This window comes from Ursus maritimus, unplaced genomic scaffold, assembly GCF_017311325.1.
Source record: "Ursus maritimus isolate PB19 unplaced genomic scaffold, ASM1731132v1 scaffold_5, whole genome shotgun sequence".
Classification (NCBI taxonomy): domain Eukaryota; kingdom Metazoa; phylum Chordata; class Mammalia; order Carnivora; family Ursidae; genus Ursus; species Ursus maritimus.
Window position 1 is genome coordinate 31,579,115 of NW_024426663.1, and position 24,434 is coordinate 31,603,548.

Consider the following 24,434-nt stretch of genomic DNA (forward strand, 5'->3'; position numbering starts at 1 on the left):
GTGTGTGTGTGTGTGTGTGTGTGTGTGTGTGTGTGTGTGTGTGTGTATGCAGCCACATCTTCTTTATCCATTCATCTGTTGATGGACATTTGGGCTCTTTCCATGGTTTGGCTATTGTGGACATTGCTGCTATAAACATTAGGGTGCAGGTGCCCCTTTGGATCACTACATTTGTATCTTTGGAATAAATACCTAGTAGTGCAATTGCTGGGTCATAGAGTAGCTCTATTTTTAACTTTTTGAGGAACCTACATACTGTTTGCCAGAGTGGCTGTACCAGCTTGCATTCCCACCAACAGTGTAAGAGGGTTCCCCTTCTCTGCATCCTTACCAACATCTGTCGTTTCTTGTTAATTTTAGCCATTCTGATGGGCGTGAGGTGGTGTCTCATCATGGTTCTGATTTGTATTTCCCTGATGCCAAGTGATGTTGAGCATTTTTTCACGTGTCTGTTGGCCATTTGTAGATCTTCTTCGGAAAAATGTCTCTTCGTGTCTTCTGCCCATTGCTTGATTGGATTATTTGTTCTTTGGGTGTTGAGTTTGATAAGTTCCTTATAGATTTTGGATACTAGCCCTTTATCTGATAAGACATTTGCAAATATCTTCTCCCATTCTGTAGGTTGTCTTTTGGTTTTGTTGACTGTTTCCTTTACTGTGAAAAAGCTTATTTTTCTTTTTTTCTTTTTAATGTTATGTTAGTCACCATAGCTTTTTTATCTTGATGAAGTCCCAATAGCTCATTTTTGCGTTTGTTTCCCTTGCCTTTGGAGACTTGTCTAGTGAGAAGTCGCTGTGGCTGAGGTCACAGAGATTGTTGCCTGTGTTCTCCTCTAGGATTTTGGTGGATTCCTGTCTCACATTTAGGTCTTTCATCCATTTTGAGTCTATTTTTGTGTGTGGTGTAAGGAAATGGTCCAGTTTCATTCTGCATGTGACTGTCCAATTTTCCTAACACCAGCTGTTGAAGAGACTTTTTTCCATTGGGCATTCTTTCCTGCTTTGTCGAAGATTAGTTGACCATAGGGTTGAGGGTCCATTTCTGGATTATCTATTCTGTTCCATCTATCTATGCATCTGTTTTTGTGCCAGTACCATACTGTCTTGATGATTACAGATTTGTAATAAAGCTTGAAGTCTGGAATTGTGATGCCACGAGCTTTGGTTTTCTTTTTCAACATTCCTTTGGCTATTCAGGTATTTTCTGGTTCCATAAAAATTTTAGGGTTATTTGTTCCCACTCTGTGAAAAGTTGATGGTATTTTGATAGGGATTGCATTGAATATATAGATTGCTCTAGATAGCATAGACATTTTAATAGTATTTGTTTTTCCAATTCATGAGCATGGAATGTTTTTCCATTTCTTTGGTCTTCCTCAATTTCTTTCATGAGTATTCTGGTTTTGAGAGTACAGATCCATTGCTTCTTTCATTAGGTTTATTCCTAGGTATCTTATGGTTTTGGGTACAATTGTAAATGGGATCACCTCCCTAATTTCTCTTTCTTCTGTCTCATTGTTAGTGTATAGAAATGCAACTGATTTCTGTGCCTTGATTTTATATCCTGCAACATTGCTGAATTCCTGTATGAGTTCTAGCAATTTTGGGGTGGAGTCTTTTGGGTGGTCCACATAAAGTATCATGTCATCTGTGAAGAGTGAGAATTTGACTTCTTCTTTGCCGATTCAGATGCCTTTTATTTCTTTTTGTTGTCTGATTGCTGAGGCTAGGACTTCTAGTACTATGTTGAACAACAGTGATAGTGGACATCCCTGCCGTGTTCCTGACCTTAGGGGAAAAGCTCTCAGTTTTTCCTCCTTGAGAATGATATTCACCGTGTGCTTTTCATAGATGGCTTTTATGAAATTGAGGTATGTTCCCTCTGTCCCTACACTGTAATGAGTTTTAATCAAGAAAGGATGCTGTACTTTATCAGATGCTTTTTCTGGATCTGTTGGGAGCATCATATGGTTCTTGTCCTTTCTTTTATTAATGTAGAGTATCACATTGATTGATTTGTGGATGTTAAACCCTTACAGCCCAGGAATAAATCTCACTTGGTCATGGTGAATAATTCTCTTAATGTACTCTTCGATCCTGTTGGCTAGTATCTTGGTGAGAATTTTGGTATCCATGTTCATCAGGGATATTGGTCTATTTCTCCTTTTTGATGAGGTCTTTGTCTGGTTTTAGGATCAAGGTAATGCTGGCCTCATAGAACGAGTTTGGAAATTTTCCTTCCATTTCTATTCTTTGAAACAGCTTCAGAAGAATAGATATTAATTCTTCTTTAAATGTTTGGTAGATTCACCTAGGAAGCCATCTAGCCCTGGACTCTTGTTTGTTGGGAGTTTTTTTTATCTTTTGATGTCCATTAGCATGATAAATGGTTCCCCACCCCCTCACTTTCCATCTGGAGCTGTCTTTGGGTCTAAAATGAGTCTTTTGTAGACAGCATATCAATGGGTCTTGCTTTTTTATCCAATCTGATACCCTGTGTCTTTTGATTGGGGCATTTAGCCCATTTACATTCAGAGTAACTGTTGAAAGATATGAATTTAGTGCCATTGTATTATATAAATAAAGTCACTGTTTCTGTATATTGTGTCTGTTCCTTTTTGCTCTGTTACTTTTGGACTCTCTTCGCTTAAAGGATTCCCTTTAATATTTCTTGCAGGGCTGGTTTAGTGATCACAAATTCTTTTAGTTTCTGTTTGTCCTGGAAACTCTTTATCTCTCCTTCTATTTTGAATAACAGCCTTGCTGGCTACAGTATTCTTGGTGGTATATCATGCCAGTCCTTTCTGACCTGCCCAGGTCTCTCTGGATAGGTCTGCTGCCAAGCTTATGTTTCTACCCTTGTAGGTTAAGGACCTCTTGTCTGGAGCTGCTTTCAGGATTTTCTCTTTGTCTCTGAAATTTGCAAGCCTCACTATTATATGTCGAGGTGCTGACCTATTTTTATTGATTTTGAGGGGGGTTCTCTGTGTCTCCTGGACTTGAATGCTTGTTTCCTTCCCCAGATTAGGGAAGTTCTTCACTATAATTTTCTCAAGTATACCTTCTGCCCCTTTCCCTCTTTCCCCTTCTTCTGGGATCCCAATTATTCTAATATTGTTTCACTTTATGGTATCACTTTATCTCTCAAATTCTCCCCACGTGTTCCAGTAGTTGTTTATCTCTTTTTTCCTCAGTTTCTTTATTCTCCATCATTTTGTCTTGTATATCACTCATTCTCTCTTCTGTGTCATTTATCCTAGCAGTTAGAGCCTCCATTTTTTATTGCATCTCATTAATGGTATCATTAGTATCTTTATAGTCATTATTCTGAACTCTAGTTCTGACATCTTACTAATGTCTGTATTGATTAGGTCCCTGGCGGTCAGTACTGCCTCTTGTTCTCTTTTTTTGGGGTGAGTTTTTCCATCTTGTCATTCTGTCCAGAGAAGCATAGATGAACAAGAGAACAAAATACTAAAATAGCCACAATGACCCCAGAGAAATATACACTAAACAAATCAAGACAGACCAGAAATGGAAAAGAAAAAAAGAGAGAGAGAGAGAATATAATCAGATAAGTGAACAGAACAGAGCAATACATTAGATCCTGCATGTATTTTGGTCTGTTTGTTAGAAGAAACTAGATCCCAAAATTGTAAAGAAAGAAAAACATATATATACAAAAATAAAATTAAATACAATGAAAGGATAGAATGTAACTGTAAAAATGAATATTTAAAAAGACTTTAAAAAAGAGTTGATAAAATAAGAAATTAGTTGAAATGGAAAAGGGGGAAAAATTAGAATTGCAAGACTAAAGAATCATGAGAAAAAACCCCATGAATTCTATATGCTCTTTTCCCTTAATACTGGAGTTTTGCAGTTGTCACTGATGGGTAAACTTGGTCTTAGCTGGATGTTCTTGCTAATCTTCTGGGGGAGGGACCTGTTCCTCTGATTCTCAAGTGTCTTTCCCTGGGCTGGAAATGCACCAAAAGGCCAGGCTAAGTAAGCAGGTCCAGATTGCTCCACGTGGCTTTTGTTCCCTGAAGGCTTTCGGTACCGCTTTAGAGGATGAGAATGAAAATGGCAGCCTCGCAGCCCTAGAGCCAAAAGCTCAGGCCCCCCACTCCTCAGTGCATCCTCAGGGAAAAGCAGTCCATCACCCTTGTCTCCCTGGTCTCTGTCCACTCTCTGTGCTCACCCAGAGCTTTTTTTATCTAGGCACGTGACCCCGTTTCAAATCTCCAAACCCTGTAGACTCCTGCTGCAGACACCGGTGCCTCCTCCTGGGGGAAGGAGGGGGTTCTTGCCACAGTTCTGTGGCTTGCTGAGCCCCTGCTCAGAGAGCAGTCGCTTACCTTGCCGGTTCATAGATTATGGCAACACTGAACTGAAAGCCCACACCTGGGTTCACTGATTGCAGCCGGCTTCCCCACTCCGATGCTCGGGAACTCTGCCACAGTCAGGTATCCCTAGTCTTCCTGTGACCCCCGGGGATCCTGAGACCATGCTGTCCCACCTGGCATTCTCCCCCACTTCACTACCTGAGCACCTTTCAGGCAGGGACATTCCCCATTCGAGCAGACTCCTAAAAGTTCTCATTTTGTGTTCTGCTGCTATATTACTGTTCAGTAGCCAGCTGACAGAGGCTCCCTCCCCCTGCACTTTATCTTGCAATATATCACCTAGGATTCACTTCTCTGTACCTCCTACCTTGCAGAAAGTGGTCACTTTTCTATTTGTAGAACTACAGCAGTTCTTTTCTTAGATCTCCAGTTAAGTTCACAGGTATTCAGAATGATTTGATAGCTATCAGCTGAATTCCAGGGACTAGACTATCTTATAATAAAATAGTTTGAAAAGCAGAATTGCTGAGGCTGAATAATTATTGAGGGATCTGGCTTATATTGTCCCTTTGTGGTATGATATTTTTGTCTCCTAGTATGCTTTGTTATAAAAGGAAGAATGTGTATATATTTAATTTGAGGGGTATATATGATTTACAGAAATTCAGATCCTTTTTCTCATTCCAGATATTAACATGAAAATTTAGGCTCCTTTTAGTGTAGTGTTCCTTAGCGCCTACTCCTCATATCCTCCCTGATTACATGCATTCTTTTATTAAATAATATTTATTGAATATTTACACTGTGCCAGACACTGAGATAGGCACTGGCAATATAAAGATAATTAATACATATATCTGTAGTGGAAGCTTGGAAGGAACTTAAACATCTGTCAGGAGGGTACTGGTTAAAGAAAGTACAGTACATTCAATAGTAGACTGTTACTCAGCTATAAAAAATAATGAAGTTCATTTTATATTGACATGGTACAATCTCCAAGTTCATTGTTTGGGTGCAAAATATAGAGGAATGTATATAATATATGACCACTTGCATAAGAAAAAAATATGTATACATATGTGTGTATACATACATATATATACCTGTTGGACCAGATTAACTGTGGAAAAATTCAGAAGAAACTATTAACAAGGCTTAGGGAAAAATTGGATGACTGGAGGACAGGGTAGAGGAGGGAAACTTATTTCTCACTGTATACTTCTTTGAGCCTTCTGTATTTTGAACTATATTCATTAATTCCCTATTCAAAAATAATAAATTTTAAAAGAAAAATGTAGTCCCACCCTCAGAAACCTTAGCGTACAGGAGAGACAAATATATAAGAAATAATACAATAAATATAATACGTGTTGGGCACTATGGTAAAATATGTACCTGAAAGAAGGGAGAGGTCATTTTTCTCTAGAGCAGCAATGGATGGGAGGTCAGGGAGTGCTTCATAGGGGAGGTTACTTGAGGAGTAGTAACAGATTAAGGGTTGACTGGTTTCTCCTGACACTCTGAGGAGGAGCAGCACCAACAGTTATAGATAGAAGGCATAACCATCTCCTGGAACCTGTTAAACTTACATTTACTACTACAGAACCCAGTGCTAGTTCTTGGTATATCCGCCAGCTCCATTTCACCAGCACCTGAACTATATACATTTCTGACCTTTCTGACCTTTCCTTCCTCCTTCAGTCCCTCCCTCCCTCCCTCCTTCTCACTGTCTGAGCCTCTTTCTGTCTACCTACTCCCTCTTCCTCTCTCCCTCTTCATCTCTTTTTTTTTTTTGTAAGAGAAGGGTATGTATATCAACAAATTATGATTCAGTAGCAATTACATTAATTTTTTTTATTGGGCAGAGTTGTTGTATTTAAACCCAAACTCTCTTATTGAAAGAAATATCAGATTGCTTCGAGTTGTATGCTAGCACACATTTACAATAATGTACCTTTTGTCTGGGCATGCTCACATGAACAGTCTTCCTGTAGGTGGCAGAGTTACTTCTTTTGAATGGAGCCGATCCCTTACTTAGAAGTGACGGTGGGAAGTGTGCTTTGGATGAGGCCAAAGATTCATGTATGAAGCGTCTCCTTGAGAAATATATTCCTAAACACCAAAAACATCTTCTTATATCAGGTAAGATTAAACTGCCCTGTTATATCTGTTTATCATATTCATAGAGAGTTATAGAAATTGAATTTAGAATTATAGAAATTAAGTTTCTTTTCCTCCTTAGTTTTGAGAAGATCCATCCAGTGGTGTCCTTGCTCCATTCCTTTAATAAAGCACACTGTCTTGTTTGCAAGTGCGCATAAAGGAAGGACTCTAAAAGAGAATATTAAATGTACTTTTCATTGTGCATTGCAAACAGTTAAGAGAACTTTTATAAAGTTCTGGTTTTTTCCCCTGACAATTTTTTGGCAGAAAAACATGATACGATGTGAATTATATTTGGCTATATCTTTTTCGATGAGTATGGCCAGGATTGTTTATTTCCCTTTCTATTCCCTAGGAATCTTTTCTTATGGCTGTATTTTTACCCTGTCAACCATTACACTGGTAAAAATTGAACTACTAAAGAACTCGATTTATGGTTGTCAATAAGAAGAATTTACATGCATGGCATTTTCTTTATATTCTCCGTAATGTGTCCGTTAGATTTTTTGGTAAAATCACAGCATTCTTTTGCTCAAAACCCTGCAGTGGCTTTCCATTTAATCTAGAAGAAATATCAGTATCCTTAGAGTGGCCTACAGGCCCCCATATCAGCTGACCACTCTAACAGTTAATTTCTTCTAGTCTGTCACTAGACTTCAGTCACACTGGCCTCCTTGCTGCTCCTCAGATGTGCCTGCCCCCACCTCCTTCAAGTCTTAGTTCAAATGTGAGCTCCTCAGGAAGGCCTAGACCATCCTGTTTAATACTGCAACCTGCCTCCTTCCCACCCTCACTGTAGTCGTTATCTATCACTATGCAACAATTACCCAAAATCTAGCAACTTAAAACAATAAACATTTATTATCTCTCAGCGTTTCTGAGGATTAGAAGTCTGGAAGTCTTTCAAGTGAGTAACCAGTTCTGGATCAGGGTCTCTTATAGGGTTGCAGCCAAACTCTTAGTGAGGGATGGTCATCTCGAGGCTCAGCTAGGACAGGAAAATCCACTTTCAGGCTCACTCACATGGTTCTTGGCAGGCCTCAGTTCCTCACTGCTTTGTAAGCTGGAGGCTTCAGTTACTTGCCACATTAGCTTTTTCCACAGGCCTGCAGACAGCCTGGCAGCTGGCTCAGAGCAAGTGATCCAAGAGAAAGAATGTACCCAAGACAGAGGCCACAAAGCTTTCTATAACTTAATCTTGGAAGTGATATACAATCAGTTCTGCCATATTCTATTTGTTATAAGTAAGTCACTAAGTCTGGGAAGTTCCACCTTTTGAAAGGAGGAGTATCAAAAATTTTGTGAACGTATTATTCAACCTGCCACACTCATTCCAATTCCTCTTACCTGACTCTTTTAGTCTATTTATCCTTTTCCCATAGCACTTAACACCTTCTAACACATTGGGCAGTTTGTTTTTTTTCTATTTTCAGTCTTTCCCCAAGAATCTAAGCTCCATGAAGGAAAGAACCTTTATTTAGTCTGGTGATGAGTACTAAAATGCCTTGTATACAGTAGGCATTCAGTAAATATTTGCGGAATAAGTAGTGTGTTAGTTCCTTTAAACACAACAAACAAATTCTTTACCTTTAAAAGATGTGTATGTGCTTCATTCACTTTTATTAAACTATATTTTATTTTTTAATGATTTTATTTATTTATTTGAGAGAGAGAGAGAGCATGGGGCGGGGAGCAGAGTGAGAGGGCAAGGGAGAAGCAGACTCCCCGCTGAACAGGGAGCCCAACATGGGGCTCAATCCCAAGCCCCAGGATCATAACCTGAGCCGAAGGCATATGCTCAACTGACTTAGCTACCCAGGCACTCCCTTAAACTATATTTTAATAAAATTTTCCCTAAAGAGGTAACTGTTTGAATGCTGTTGACTAAGGACTAAGACTTGGATTAAAACAGCCTACTTTATAATAAAGAGATAACATCATTGATAATTAAAAGCCACCAAGAGGTAATTAATTAATGGTTCTTTAGAACAAAAGACTAGCGCAATCTCATCAGAAAATAAGAGGGGACAGACTACACCTTGTTGAGGCCAGGTCTATAAAAGCACATTGAGATAGATTATTATATTCATACTTATATAAACTGTATAGATTATTGCACTCATATTTATATTTCAAGCTATATGAAAAATTGCAGGTATTTAGTTGGAGGTAAAAGTATGTGTATTTTTACATTTTTGTTTTGATAATCTGCTTAATTGCTTGACTTCTCTATTTTATGGTAACATGCATTTTTTTGCTCTGCTGAGAGTGCTTTCCTCCAGCATTTTAGCCCTTTCTCCAAATCCAGAATCTCCCATTCACCAGTGCCTACTTCTGACCTATACTACCCAGGGAATTTCATTCATGGAATTTCTTCTTAGGAGTTAGCTCCCACTTTTCTTTAGGGAGGCAGTTTACAAGGTGGGCTGTATTATCATGCTTCATCAGGTAGTTTGTTTCTTAAGTTTGAACTTTCGAAGTCTGTCATTAATTATCAGCTTACTTATCAATATAAATGTAAAAATTAATTTACTTAAATAAAGAATATCAAACAGAGTATTTGTTTTTAAATTTCAGTTGAAGAGCTTTTAATTATGGGAATGATGGATAAAGGACCTTCCTCATGCGATATATATTTGGTGCTTTTTTGTTGTAGAGTACAGTACATCTACTTTGGTATAGGGCAAGAGTTCATTCTTACTAACTTTATAGCCTGGGGTATTCTCATCTGTAAATGTGGGCTTATAATATCTACTCCTCTGCCTACATATATGTGGGATTGTTACTGTGAGGATTGGAGTCGATGTATGTAAAATACTTCAATACAATACCTTACATATGACAGAGCTTGGAGTAACAAAGTGAAAAGAATGACAGCTACATCTACATCACTAAAATTCACCACCTCAATTTATATCTGTGTAGTTTTTTTTTAAGCTGGTTATACTAGAGCATATAGACTCTTTAAAATTGAGATGGCCATTAAGGAGAGCACGTGGTATAATTAGCACTGGGTGTTTATACAATTGATGAATAACTGTACTCTACATCTGAAACTAATGATACACTATATGTTAACTAATTGGATTTAAATAAAATAAGATGACAAGAAAGAAAAAAAAAGATGTTAGTTGAAAGGTGCTTTCTATACAAGGAAGAAAAACCCAAAAACAAAAACAAAGTGAAAGGGGATAAAACCCTCTTTCTTGCTTCCAGATTCTCTTAGGAACCGTGCCCCAAATCATGGTTCCTGTAAAACATTTTTCTGCTCTTTTATTTAAAACATTTTTATTTTTTCTTTTAAGGATTTTATTTATTTGAGAGAGAGACAGAGATAGAGAGAGAGGGCAAGAGCTGGGAGGAGAGGGAGAAGCAGGCACCCCGCTGAGCAGGGAGCCTGATGTGGGACTCAGTCCCAAGACCCTGGGATCATGACCTGAGCTGAAAGCAGATGCTTAACCGACTGAGCCACTCAGGTGCCTGCCTGCTCTTTTATTTAAGAACCAGTGTTAGGAGAAGGCACACAATCCTTTTGCTCTTGAAAAATCATAATAAGAAAATGAATAATGGAGCACTTTCTTTGTGCCACGAACTCCTCTAAACTCTTTACATGGATTATCTTATTTAATCCTCATAACAATTCTATAAAATAAGGACTGTTACTGCTTTCATTTTATGGCACTGAGGCAGAGATATTAAGAAACTTAACTCAGAGTCACCCAGCTGCTAAGCAAATGAGTGAAGATAGAAACTCAGGAGTAGGCTCCAGAGTATGTGGTCCCAACTGCTTTGCTTCACTGAAGGACATTCTGTGTGTCAACTCTCCTGCATGAGGTGAATAGGTGAATGCCAAGCCTCATTATGTATATTATAATTTGCCGTCATTGTTCTTTTTCCCAGTTACATCCCTGTTAAAATATTTTTACATTTCTAATTCATAATGTATTTAAGAATTTTATGTTGTTTACATATCACATCTAAGATGTTCATTCATTTATTCCTTCCTCTATTAAATAATCATTGAATACCTCAAATGTGCAAGGCACTGTTTCTAGGTTTTTATCTTTTGTGGCCAATGAATATGTAGGTAACTAATTCCACCTCTAGTATTTAAAAGAGACACTAAAGTACTTTTCTTTTATTATCAACCTAGGTATATTTTATTCAAATCATCTTTTTTTGTCTTACGCATTCTCAAGAGCAGCCTTTTCCCTGCATGTATGTTTCACTTTTAAGAGAATGAAACATTCAAACTAGAACCTTATTAAGCAGACATATTAGGAAATGATAATCCAGTTAATTATGAAAGAATCTTTTGCCTTATAAAAGTAGTTGGCCAACAGTTGTGTACCTGGATATATCTGTGGGGAATGTTAAAATAGTGTGTTTATTGCCAGTCTTTGGTATTATTTTGTTGGAGCCATGTTGCTTTTCCTACAGAAATGTTTTCAGCTTTCTCAAGATAGTATGGGGCTTCTAAAACATAGGAAAGTAATCAGTTATAGGAATGTTATATGTGCCAATTTGAATGGAAAATGTTTGCATAATTTCACTTATTTCTCTGGTTTTCTCATGGCAAAGGACTGGTGGGTTTCAGAAACCTAGGATTTTCTCTTTTTGTTTACAGCTCAAAAGAACAGCACTGACGCATTAGACTTAGAGGATGCACACCAGCACAAGGTATAGCGCTGTTTAGCAATAAACATGGTTATGGAAAGAACCTGCAGCTTATTTTCTAGATTATCAGAGTGGAAAGAAGGATGTCTGAAGCATTCATCAGGGAACAGTGACTTCACCTTTGCTTTTAAGAAACTTTGGAATAATTACATGAGAATCAGAGGGTTCTAGGCTGTTAGTTTGCAAAGCAATTGAGTAAATACAGCTTGTCTTGGCACACAGATGTATCAGTAGCCATTTCCTCTGTCCTCTTCATGGAGCCATGAGGTTTGTCAACCATGTCGAATTTCCTCTGGCCTAAGCACACAGTACAAGAGCCAAAGGTGTTGATCCATTCTGTCAAATTTTATATGGTGGGCAGTTCCTCTTCATCTGGTGCTTGGGTTGTGGTGAGTGAGAGGAAGCGGTGTCCCTGTTTTAATCTTAGCGGCCCACAATAATTTTTTCATGCAGATCAGTTTGGGAGCATATCTGTCTTCTTGTTTTTAAACCCCTTCTTCTGCTGCCCTACCTATATAGTCCATTACAGACACTAGATGAAAGAACTCTCTTAATTCTAGCTGTATCTATATAACAATTAGGAGAGGAGAGTGTTTCTAAAGCATTCTTGTTTGATTATGCTTAAAGCCCATAAAAATTAAGTAGATTAAATTTTTTATTATGCATAATAGGATTAATACTGCTAAATCCTGGCAAAAACAAATTGAAATGTGAAGCAGAAAATACAGATCAGTAGACATAATGAGTCTTGGTCTACTACATTTGCCTTTTTCTGTTAGTCTTCTTTTTTGAAATGGCAGGTTGTATATATCCCATCAGGCCCTGTGGTTAGATCAAATCATAAAATTGAATGGAGTAATGGTTTGATTTATCAATAATCCTGAATTAATTGAGTGTAGAACTACAGCTGAAAATTAAAGCTAACTATATGTTTTATTTCTTTAGAAACCAAAATTCAGTTCTAAAAATCTCATTGGGTTCGTTTGTGATGAAAATTCCAACAGACAGAAGCCAGAACTTGTAAAAGTTGATAAAGGAAGCAAAGAGGGTTTATTTATAAATAAAGAAGATGTATATGAACCTTACCAAAAAGCTTCCAAAGACACAAAATTTGGTAAATCCAAGCATAAGCAATCAACTCTGAACCAGATACACTCTACTAGGGGACTCAGAAAGAAGAGTCTTCAGAATGTCAAAGGTCCTAACACAAATGTGTCTAATGATAAAGGAAGAAGAAACACACAACATAAAAGAGCGCAAGTGGATGATGCAAAACAAGAAATATGCATTCCAAGAAAGATAACAGCTGTTTCTTCTTTCAGAAGGAGAAACAGATTGGTTACTGGTCAGCAAGATAATCTCCAAACTTTTGATGACCTTCCAGAAAAGTCACAAAAACTTTTTAGCCCAACTCTGTCAAGCCTGAAAAATGGATTAGGTAACAATATTGAGGCTTGTTCAATTCCCAAAGAGACACATACCCAGAGCCTGGATTTATCAGATAATCAAGAAATAAAATTCTTAGAATTAGAGTCCACTGACCAAGAGGAAGCTGTTCTTTTCTCAGGACTTTCCTTACAGGAAGAAATCAACTTACCACTTGTTACTACAGATCAGCAGCCTGCCACTCACCAAGAACAAGAGCACTTTAGCCCTTATAAATCTCCTGAAAACAGTAACTCAGGTCAAAAAGGTGAGAGCCTTAATGAGTGGGAAAATTCTTTTGCATCCTTTATAAAGGAAAATTTTAGTAACGTTGATGATGTTGATTGCTTTACCTCTGAGAAGACTGTAGCATGTAAAAGAGTGGTATGTTCTACAGGTTGCAAAAACCACTGTAATTATAACGAGAATATAACCAATAGAGAAGAAATGGATTTTCAACAGTCTTTCCCTTCTGAAGACCATTTTTCACAGGAAAATGAGTTAAAAGCATGCAGTCCAATCATACTTCCTCAACAGGAAGCTCTTAATCTTTCTGATCCTGAACATGTTGCAAAATATGAACAATGCGCATGTGAAACTTCTTTTGATCACTCACATGGCAATCCTGAGCATACTTCCCCAGCTTGTCCAAGAACATTTTCAACACAGGAAGCTTCAAAGTTGACTAGTCATGTGAAGCTATTCAAAAGGCCTCAAGATTTTAGCTCCAGAGCACCAACTTCTTTAACGGATCAAACAGATACACATATTGTGGGAAAAGTAAATGAAGGAGAAGGCACTAAAAGGAATTACAATGATAAAAGCCAGAAAACAAGTTCTTCAAATGGGTCTTTATCCATGCTTGTTAATTCTCAAGTAATAGAAACAACTACAGTTGAAAGGGGGAAACAAGATCTTCCAGAGAGCAAAACCATACATGATACAGTTTTTGATTCCACTGACAATATCAGTAAGGAATTGACCAACATCTCACAACTTAGACAGAAAGAAGAGAAGAAAACTTCTCATAAACCAGGTATTAGTAGTATTGTTCGCTTTGTACACATCTCCAGTAGATTTACTTACTTTATAGAAATTTCTATCTGAATTCTACTGAACTTAGCCAAGCTGACAAGAATGAGGACATGTGGACTATAATTAAGGGATACTGTTAGTTAAGTAATATTGTTTACTTTGAAAATCAAACCATTATTATCAAAGACTGTTGCTAAATTGATATTGACAGAAGTTAATAAACAATATTTCTATCAATTTTTATGTTTCTTTTTAATTAGCACTTCTTTAGTATCAGTTAAATCAACATTTCCATAGCAGGAAAGTGTTAGCTTTGTTGATTTCAGTGAATCACTGTATTCCCATCAGAATTGCATCCAGCAAATTTTGTTTGTTATATAAAGAAATTTTTTAAAGATTTTATTTTTAAGTAATCTCTATACCCAGCCAGGGCTCTAATTCACAACTCCGAAATCAAGAATCATATGCTCTACTCCCTGAGGCAGCCAGGTACCCCTAAAAACATTTTTAAAGGGTTTCATTCCCTTAAAAAATAAATTAATAAAAGAAAATTTAAAAATCAGTCCAGCTTAGGAACAGAAACTTGGAACAGTTATGAGGCTAGCCTCTTTTCTAATCATGTAACCAGTAAGGAGAACTGTAGCACTGAGGTTGCAAAATGTTTGTTTTTCAGGTGAGGAATTAACTAATAATATCAATGGAGATGAAAGCACTATGAGAAATGGTGAGAAAAAAGAAAAAACAGATTCTGATATTTGCATGTCTAATATCCAAGAACACAGAAAAGTTCAGAATTTCAGAAAAAGGCAAAATTTCTTGAAAGCTACCTGCATCCAAGGTTTGTATTCCTATACCTGTATAGGTAAAAGTTGACATGATCAAGCCCAGCAATGCACTCTACTTCAGGGAATTTCTAAACTTTCAGATTTACTGTTGGTTTTTTTCTCATTCACTAAGTTATAAGTTTATTTCAGCTATATTTTTTTAGATTGTTTTACTATGAAGTACCACATGAGAATCTGTTAGTCTTCAGATACATTCTTGTCATGTTTCTGTGTATGACTTCTAATTTTAAATATTAGAGGAGGTAAGATAAACAGACAGCAAGAATATTGAGTGGGGTCAGTGCATCTGAACTGTGCCAGATCCCTCAGATACTTCCATTGAGCCCTTTCACCATAAGGCAAATTAAAGAATGGCCACTGGTTTCTTTTTGTCAGATGAATGAACTGCGTGTGTTTGACAGTGTGGACAAGTTAACTATCCTTTGCCAGTTCTGTGGAAAACAATGGGCTAGGCCAGGCCACTTCAGGTTAAATAGTAAACACTGAAAAGTTCATTTATCTATTGTCTATTAAGAGGTAGGAAGGACACTGGATTAGGCATTCTCTGTGAATCTTCGTTGTCCCCCTCTCATGTAATCTAAAGCCCTTCTTATACATCCCTTCTGTAGTGGGTTCAATAGTGGCCCTCCAGAACATATCCATGTCCTAATACCTGGAATCTGTGATAATATCTTGTATAAAAGAGTGAATTTTACCTAAATAGAAAAAGAATCTCTGCAGATGTAATTAAGGATCTTGAGTTTCCAGAGAGTAAAAAACAAAACAGATCACATACAAAGTAACTGAAAGCTGAGTATGTCTTAGTAGCATTATACTTTATTAATAAATAATATTGTTGATACCAATTATTAAGTATTATATTACAATTAATATTTATTAATTTGTTAATAATAAATAATAAATGTAATAATTTGTTATTAAGAAGTACTTAGCATTAACCACAGTGGGCTTTATAAAGTTTTCTGTGAAGTTAGTGTGAGTCCTATTTGTTTTCTTTCCAGTTTTTTCCAGATTTATTTTAGAATTTCAGTTACATGCTATAGGAATTTATGATGACAGTAAAATGAAACAATTTTTGCGTTTTTGCCCCAAAATGTTTATCATGTGCCAACCTTCTTTGCTACAAGACACCATGAACTAGGTGAAAGGATTTGTCATGGTACCAATTATTGGAGAGATTTTTCAGTTCAAACTTGCAAACTGCAGGTCTGCTGTTTTGCATATTTCATAATTTTAAAATATAAATATGTATATATAATATTAAATATATATAATAGATATGTCTTTATTCTTCAAATACAGAATTTCCAAGTGCAGATTTCTAAGAGCAGTATGATTTTGTCTAGATGTCATTGGAAGGTAGACATGAGGCTGTCAGTCTTCTCTGTGATTCACATAACTGAAGAATCCATCTTTTAGAGAGTAATTCTCTAAACTTTTTAATCTCTTGCCCTGAAACTGTGCACGTAGTTGCTGTCATTTAGGAAATAGAACAGGGAGAGTGTCTTAAGGTTTAATGCAGTGGTTCTCAAACCTTATCTTGCATCAGAATCACCTGGAAAGCTTGTTAAAATACAGATTGCTGGTCTCTACCCCCCAGAAAGTCTGAATTGTTAGGTGTATTATCTATTAGTGTATTACACATTTGCAAACTTAGCAGTTTAAAACAACACAGGTTTTTTTTATCTTCTGTAGATCAGGAATTGGGCATGGCTTAGGCAGGTCTTCTGCTCAGGATATTTCCTAGGCTACAATCAAGGTGTTGGCCAAGACTGGGGTCTCATCTGAAGGCTCAACTAGGGAAGGATCCATTTTCAAGCTCACGTGGTTGTTGTCAGAATTCAGTTCCTTGCAGGTTGTGGCCACCTTGTCATCCTCAGTTTCTTCCTTCATGAGCTTTTCCAGTGTGTCCTCTTGGTTCATCAAAACATGCAAACTGAAGGTGATAGAGCAAGTTTGCTAGCAAGATGAAAAATGTTACAATCTCTTATAACCTAATCAAGGAAGTAAAATACCCTCAATATTGAGATATTCTATTGATTAGAAGCAAATTATTCAAGAGGAGGGGATGATCCAAGGCCATAAATACCAGGAGATGGGGATCTTTAGGAGTTACCCTGAAGTCTGTCCTCCACAATAGGCTTGTGGGGCGGGCTGGAGAATTAGCATTTCTAACAAGTCCCCCAGGTGGTACTGACTGCTAATCTGGGACTACATTTGAGGACTACTGGTTTAATGAGTATTCTTTCCTGTTTGATCACTCTAATCCTCTACTTTGCTTTCCTTATGTCTCACTCTGAAGCTTCTCTGATGTGGTTTCTACAGAAAGTAAATCTCCATTTTCCTGGCTTGGAAATGGGGACCTTGGGCAAGAGAAATGGTTGCCCGACAATTCAGGGTTGGGGAGAGGAACTTGTAGTCCCAGCTTCTCTCTATATATACTTTCAGTCAGTCTGCATATTTCTAGCCCAGTTCACGCACACTGCCTTTCACCGTACTTGATGCCCCCAAGTGCTGGGTTCAGGTGGGCTGTCTCCCTAATTTTTTTTGCAGGCATTTGGGTTGAGGCATTTCCCCCATTTTATTCAAGTTGGCTAACTCTTCTCCAGCAGTGATTTTCCAGTTCCCAAAAAGCTGTTGAAGTCTTTGTCCTCTATTGTTTCCTCTCCTATTTTCTTTTTATGGTAGTAAAAAAAATCTTTTACTGTCATTTTAGCATGGTTTGGGGAGGAAATTGAGGGGAAAATATGGTCCAGTTTTGTTTTTTGTTTTTGTTTTGTTTTGTTTTTTAGTTCCAACTTAAATCTTAACTTGTGGTGCAAGGAGAAGATTTTTTAAAAATCTCTGGATAATGTTGTACTGCATGTTTTTTCAAAGAAAAGTAATCCATTGGGCTGTGGTTCAGTTTTTGGTGTCTTTTGTGATCAGAAACACACTCATTGGGATAGAGAAGAGCTATAGAAGGAGTTTTATAAAATCACAATTTGTTTTAAGAAAAATTTTATCCATTGTTGAAGGACTACTGAGAGTGAAATGAGGGTAGAACTGAAGCAAGTTTGTTTTAATCAAGCTTATGATAGAGTGACTAAACAGCTGTTAAAATGAATGCAAAGTAATGTGCTTAGATGCTCTACAATTCCTTCACAAGTTACAAGTTATATTTTAAAACAGTAATAGCAATGGTGATATTGATGTGTTTTGTATAGTGCACCCTACTTACGATATTTTGAGGAAGTTGCTATGTATTTTCTAAGCTCCTTTGTAATGATCAGCATTTGGCAGAAAAGAAGCCTCAGTTTTGCTTGGCAAATTTACAGAAGTGAAAACAGCTGGGATCAATAAGAGGAATGCCAGAGGGGAAAGCCGGCTTCATTTGGCTGCCAGAAGAGGAAATTTGTCTCTGGTGAAGGCTCTAATAGACTCTGGAGCAGATGTGAATCTAAAAGATAATGCAGGTTTGGATTCTTGAAATTTTAATTGTGTTTATAACTTGAACTCACTGAAGTACACATTTCATCCACCCTACCCCAGTTTTGATCCTGGCTGCTAACTTTGAATTGTCTTTTTAATAATATATTATCTAGTTGAATAGTTAAATTTATCTTGCTTTTCACCAATTGCTAAAATAAACTCCTCTGAAACAGTTTTTAACATACATGTGGGAGCATTCAGAGGAAGTATACAGAATGGGGAGTAAAGAGAGCTTTATTTAGGTCTTTTCCTTGGAGATCTTAATACTAATCTCTGACTTGGAAGAGAGTGCCAATTTTTTCCCATTTCCCTGTGCCTTCTCTTTCTCCTCTTTCCTTATTTTATTTTCAGCCTCCATTTTTAAATTGATCTAACATTTTGGTCAAGCACAAAAGAATCTTGTGTGAGGAGTTAACAGAGGGAAAAACTCAAAGATTGATTTCAAGAATCATATGTCATTTTAAAGAGCTATATGACAATGCAGTGATACAAAGAGGGAAGGCAGACTTGATCTTACTCTATTGTAACATCTGAGTTGAAACAAATTGACGTGATTAGTATTTACTCTAGTCCCATTGTATTTTATGTTCTCTGAGTCTTCTGTTTTGGCACTTGGATCAACAAATATTTTTGATGAGATTGGTTTTCAAAATTGAAACATTTCAAGGCCATAGTTTTCAGTATTATTTCTTGTCTAATACTTAGTATATAATTTTGAATCAATATAGATATTCATTGCATTCGTGCAGATAAACTTAATAATGAAGATATTACGTGCATGTTGATTTGTAAGCAGCAGCTTGTTTTGTTTTTTTCTTTTTTACTTGTTTAGGTTGGACACCACTTCATGAGGCATCTAGTGAGGGATCTGATGATATACTTGTAGAGTTGTTAAAAGCTGGTACTAATGTTAATTGTGAAAATCTAGATGGGATTATTCCCTTACACAATGCTGCTGCCAACAATCATTTAAAGGTACAGTGCACATCAGATTGGGCTTCCATTACTTTTTCTTAGAAAAGTGAGTGAAGAAAATCAAGGTATTTTAAACTGAGCACTAAAGTAATTCCTTAAAATAAATTATTTTTAAAACCTACTTAAAATGTTAAACAAAGATAGGATATTGTGTATAGACTGGAAGATCATATTAACTAATGAATCATTTTCCATTATCTCTACCTCATAAAATTCATGTAAGTCAGAATAAAATGAAAGATCTCAGGGTAAACGTAGGCTATAAATCTAATACATTCCATTTTTAATTGTCTTAAATGATATGCTGTTGTATATAAAAGAGTCTAATTATACTGATAACATGTTGACAGATTTTTTTTAACTCAAAATTTCTCAGTGGCTTTGAGGTTTCAAAGAAATGGGTAAAAATGCATGTTGCTTGTTCCTGAGGATTTGTTGTATATTTTTCTCATTTGTTTTTCTTAATCACACAACCATCACAAAAGAAAATTACTAAAGTCATCATTTCAATAACAATGAATTTCAAATCTAGACCTTAAAATCCTTAAGATTTTTAAACTCATCTTTGACAAATCTAAGCAGAAGACTTTTATTGTTATCAATAGGCAACACAGACTTAAGGAATAATCATTGGCTTTGAAAAAATAGTTAAAGAAACCACTGCCAATAACAACAATATAAAACCAAGGTTCATATAAAAATACCTTGACACTGTCACTAACACCAATTTATCTGTCTCTAGATATTTTTAAGACCCTGGTGATTTTTTTGTTAATTTTATGAGAGCATATCCCCACTGTTTTCAGCCTAAAGGTAGTCACATGAAGGAATAGTATTGAATTTATGATGTGCAGCAATAGGAGATGTAAACTAATGATTAAGAAAAATATCAAAAAGGGGCACCTGGGTGGCTCAGTTGGTAAAGCATCCAGCTCTTGATCTCAGCTCAGGTCTTTTTTTTTTTTTTTTTTTAACAATTTTTATTTTGTTATATTAGTCACCATACAGTACATCCCCAGTTTTTTACGCAATGTTCCATGACTCATTATTTGTGTATAACACCCAGTGCACCATGCAATATGTGCCCTCCTTAATACCCATCACCGGCCTATCCCAGTCCCGCATCCCCCTCTCCTCTGAAGCCCTCAGTTTGTTTCCCAGAGTCCACAGTCTCTCATGGTTCATTCCCCCTTTTGTTTACTCCCCCTTCATTCTTTCCTTCCTTCTCCTACCGATCTTCCTATTTCTTATGTTTCATAAATGAGTGAAACCATATGATAATTGTCTTTCTCTGCTTGACTTATTTCACTTAACATAATCTCTTCCAGTCCTGTCCATGTTGCTGCAAGTGTTCTGTAATGGTTCCTTCTGATGACTGAGTAATATTCTATTCTATATATGGAACACATCTTAATCCAGTCATCTGTTGAAGGGCATCTCGACTCCTTCCACGATTTAGCTATTGTGGACAATGCTGCTATGAACATTGGGGTGCATATGGCCCTTCTCTTCACTACGTCTGTATTTTTGGGGTAAATACCCAGTAGTACAATGGCTGGGTCATAGGGTAGCTCAATTTTTAACTTTTTAAGGGACCTCCACACTGTTTTCCAAAGTGGCTGTACCAACTTGCATTCCCACCAATAGTGTAAGAGGGTTCCCCTTTCTCCACATCCTCTCCAACAATTGTTGTTTCTTGCCTTGTCAATTTTTGCCATTCTAACTGGCGTAAGGTGGTATCTCAGTGTGGTTTTGATGTGAATTTCCTTGATGGCTAACGATTTTGAACATTTTTTCATGTGTCTGTTAGCCATTTGTATGTCTTCATTGGAAAAGTGTCTGTTCATATCTTCTGCCCATTTTTTGATTTGATTATTTGTTTCTCGTGTATTGAGTTTGAGAAGTTCTTTGTAGATCTTGGATACCAGTCTTTTATCTGTAGTGTCATTTGCAAATATATTCTCCCATTCCGTGGGCTGCCTCTTAGTTTTTTTGACTGTTTCCTTGGCTGTGCAGAAACTTTTAATCTTGATGAAGTCCCATAAATTCATTTTATCTTTTGTTTCTCTTGCCTTTGGGGATGTGTCATGAAAAAGGTTGCTTTGGCCGATGTCGTAGAGGTTGCTGCCTATGTTCTCCTCTAGGATTTTGATGGATTCCTGTCTCACATCGAGGTCTTTCATCCATTTGGAGTTTATTTTTGTGTATGGTGTGAGAGAGTGGTCAAGTTTCATTCTTTTGCATGTAGCTGTCCAATTTTCCCAGCACCATTTATTGAAGAGACTGTCTTTTTTCCACCGGATGTTTTTTCCTGCTTTATCAAATATTAGTTGCCCAAAGAGCCGAGGGTCCATTTCTGGGCTCTCTATTCTGTTCCATTGGTCTATGTGTCTGTTTTTGTGCCAGTACCATGCTGTCTTTGTGATCACAGCTTTGTAGTACAGCTCGAAATCCGGCATTGTGATGCCCCCAGCTTTGTTTTTCCTTTTCAACAGTTCCTTGGAGATTCGGGGCCTTTTCTGTTTCCATACAAATTTAAGGACTATTTGTTCCAGTTCTTTGAAAAATGTCCTCGGTATTTTGATCGGGATAGCATTGAAAGTGTAGATTGCTCTGGGTAGCATGGACATTTTAACTATGTTAATTCTTCCAATCCATGAGCATGGAATATCTTTCCATCTTTTTATGTCTTCCTCAATGTCTTTCAAGAGTGATTTATAGTTTCTAGAATATAGGTCCTTTACGTCTCTGGTTAAGTTAATTCCAAGGTAACGTATGGTTTTTGGTGCTATTGTAAATGGGATGGATTCCCTAATTTCTCTTTCTTCAGTCTCATTATTCGTGTATAGAAATGCAAGTGATTTCTGAGCATTGATTTTGTATCCCGCCACATTACTGAATTGCTCTATAAGTTCTAGTAGTTTGGGGGTGGAGTCTGGGGTTTTCTGTGTAGAGTATCATGTCATCTGCGAAGAGAGACAGTTTGACTTCTTCTTTGCCAATTTGGATACCTTTTATCCCTTTTTGTTGTCTGATGGCTGTTGCAAGGACTTCTAGTACTATGTTGAATAATAATGGCGAGAGTGGGCATCCTTGTCGTGTTCCTGATCTTAAGGGAAAGGCTTTTCCCTGTTGAGAATGATATTCGCTATAGGCTTTTCATAGATGGTTTTTATGAAATTGAGGAATGTACCCTCTATCCCTACACTCTGAAGGGTTTTAATCAGGAAATGGTGCTGTATTTTGTCAAATGCTTTTTCTGCATTAATTGAGAGGATCATATGTTTCTTGACTCTTTTCTTGTTGATATCATCTATCACACTGTTCGATTTGCAAATGTTGAACCACCCTTGCATCCCAGGGTGAATCCCTCTTGGTCTTGATGGATAATCCTTTTAATGTACTGTTGGATCCTATTTGATAGGATCTTGTTGAGAATTTTGGTGTCCATATTCATCAGGGATATCGGTCTGTAATTCTCCTTTTTTGATGGGGTCTTTGCCTGGTTTGGGGATCAAGGTAATTCTGGCCTCATAAAATGAGTTTGGTAGTTTTCGTTCTGTTTCTGTTTTTTGAAACAGCTTCAGGAGAATAGGTATTATTTCTTCTTTGAATGTTTGGTAGAATTCCCCATGGAATCCGTCAGGCCCTGGAGTCTTGTTTTTGGGGAGGTTTTTTATCACTGTTTCAATCTCTTCATAATTAATCGGTCTGTTTAAATAATCAATTTCTTCCTGTTTCAATTTTGGTAGTTTATAGGTTTCCAGGAAGGCATCCATTTCCTCCAGGTTGTTTAATTTATTGGCATAAAGCTGTTGATACAAATTTCTAATGATCCTTCCTATTTCATTGGTGTTGGTTGTGACCTCTCCCCTTTCATTCATATTTTATTAATTTGGGTCCTTTCCCTATTCTTTTGAATAAGTCTGGCCAGTGGCTTATCGATCTTATTTATTCTTTCAAAGAACCAGCTTCTAGTTCTGTTGATCTGCTCTCCTGTGGTCCTGGTTTCTAATTCATTGATCTCTGCTCTAATCTTGATCACCTGCCTTCTCGTGTGTGGGTTAGGCCTGTTCTTCTGTTCCAGCTCCAGCTTCTTGAGGTGAGAATATAAAAACTGCATTTTAGATTTTTCTATTCTTTTGAGTGGGGGTTAGATGGCTATGTATTTTCCCCTTAGGACCGCCTTTGCAGTGTCCCATAGGTTTTGGACCAACGTGTTTTCATTCTCATTGGTGTCCAAAAATTGTTTAAACTGATTTTTAATTTCCTGGTTTACCCAGTCATTCTTGAGCAGGATGGTTCTTAGTTTCCAAGTGTTTGAGTTTCTTCCAATTTTTTCCTTGTGATTGAGTTCCAGTTTCAAAGCGTTGTGGTCTGAGAATATGCAGGGAATAATCTCAGTCTTTTGGTATCAGTTGAGACCTGTTTTGTGACCCAGTATATGGTCTATTCTGGAGAAAGTTCCACGTGCATTCGAAAAGAATGAGTATTCTGTTGTTCTGGGGTATAGTGTTCTATATATATCTATGAGGTCCATCTGGTCCAGTATGTCATTGAAAGCTCTTGTTTCTTTGTTGATTTTCTGCTTAGGTGATCTGTCTGTTGCTGAGAGTGGAGTATTGAGGTCCCCTACTATTAACGTATTATTATCTATATGTCTCTTTATTCTGGTTAAGCGTTAGCTTGTGTATCTAGCTGCTCCCCTGTTGGCAGCATAGATATTTATAATTGTCATATCCACTTGTTGGATACATCCTTTAAGAATAATATAGTGTCCTTCTGTATCTCTAACAACAGTCTTTAGTTTAAAATCTAATCTGTCTGATATGAGAATTGCTACCCCAGCTTTCTTTTGAGGTCCATTGGTATGAAAAATGGTTTTTCATCCCTTCACTTTCAGTCTGGATGTATCTTTATGTTCAAAATGAGTCTCTTGTAGACAGCAAATGTACGGGTCATGTCTTTTTATCCAATCTGCAACCCTGTGGGGTTTTATGGGAGCATTTAGGCCATTCACATTGAGAGTGATTATTAAGAGATATGATTTTAATGATGTCATGTTGCCTGTGAAGTCTTTGTTTCTATAGATTGTAAATTTCTGTTCTGTAACACTCTTGGGGCCTTTTTACTTTTATAGAACACCTCCTTAATATCTCCTGTAGGGCTGGTTTGGTGGTTATGAATTTGGTCAGTTTCTACTGATCCTGGAAGGTCCTTATCTCTCCATCAATTCTGAATGACAGCCTTGCTGGATAAAGGATCCTTGGCTGCATGTTCTTCTCAGATAGAGCTTTGAAAATACCCTGCCAACCCTTCCTAGCCTGCCAGGTCTCTGTAGACAGGTCTGACGTTATTCTGATATTTTTCCCTCTGTATGTAAGGATTTTCTTCCCCCTGGCCGCTTTCAATACTGTATCCTTGGATCTAATATTTGCGAACTGCACTGTGACGTGACATGGTGTAGGTCTGTTCTCATTGACCTTGGGAGGGGT

The 24,434-nt window shown here is 37.2% G+C and overlaps 1 protein-coding gene across 1 annotated transcript in view; it reads left to right on the top strand.

Annotated features, from left to right (window-relative positions):
• ANKRD31 (ankyrin repeat domain 31) overlaps positions 1-24,434 on the top strand; it is a 171,513-nt gene that overhangs the window by 77,247 nt on the left and 69,832 nt on the right. The window contains exons 12-17 of the mRNA XM_040622182.1: positions 6,343-6,490; positions 11,139-11,191; positions 12,134-13,649; positions 14,322-14,486; positions 17,811-17,948; positions 18,797-18,939. Coding sequence (XP_040478116.1) covers positions 6,343-6,490; positions 11,139-11,191; positions 12,134-13,649; positions 14,322-14,486; positions 17,811-17,948; positions 18,797-18,939 — 2,163 coding nt within the window. The remainder of the gene's footprint in view (positions 1-6,342; positions 6,491-11,138; positions 11,192-12,133; positions 13,650-14,321; positions 14,487-17,810; positions 17,949-18,796; positions 18,940-24,434) is intronic.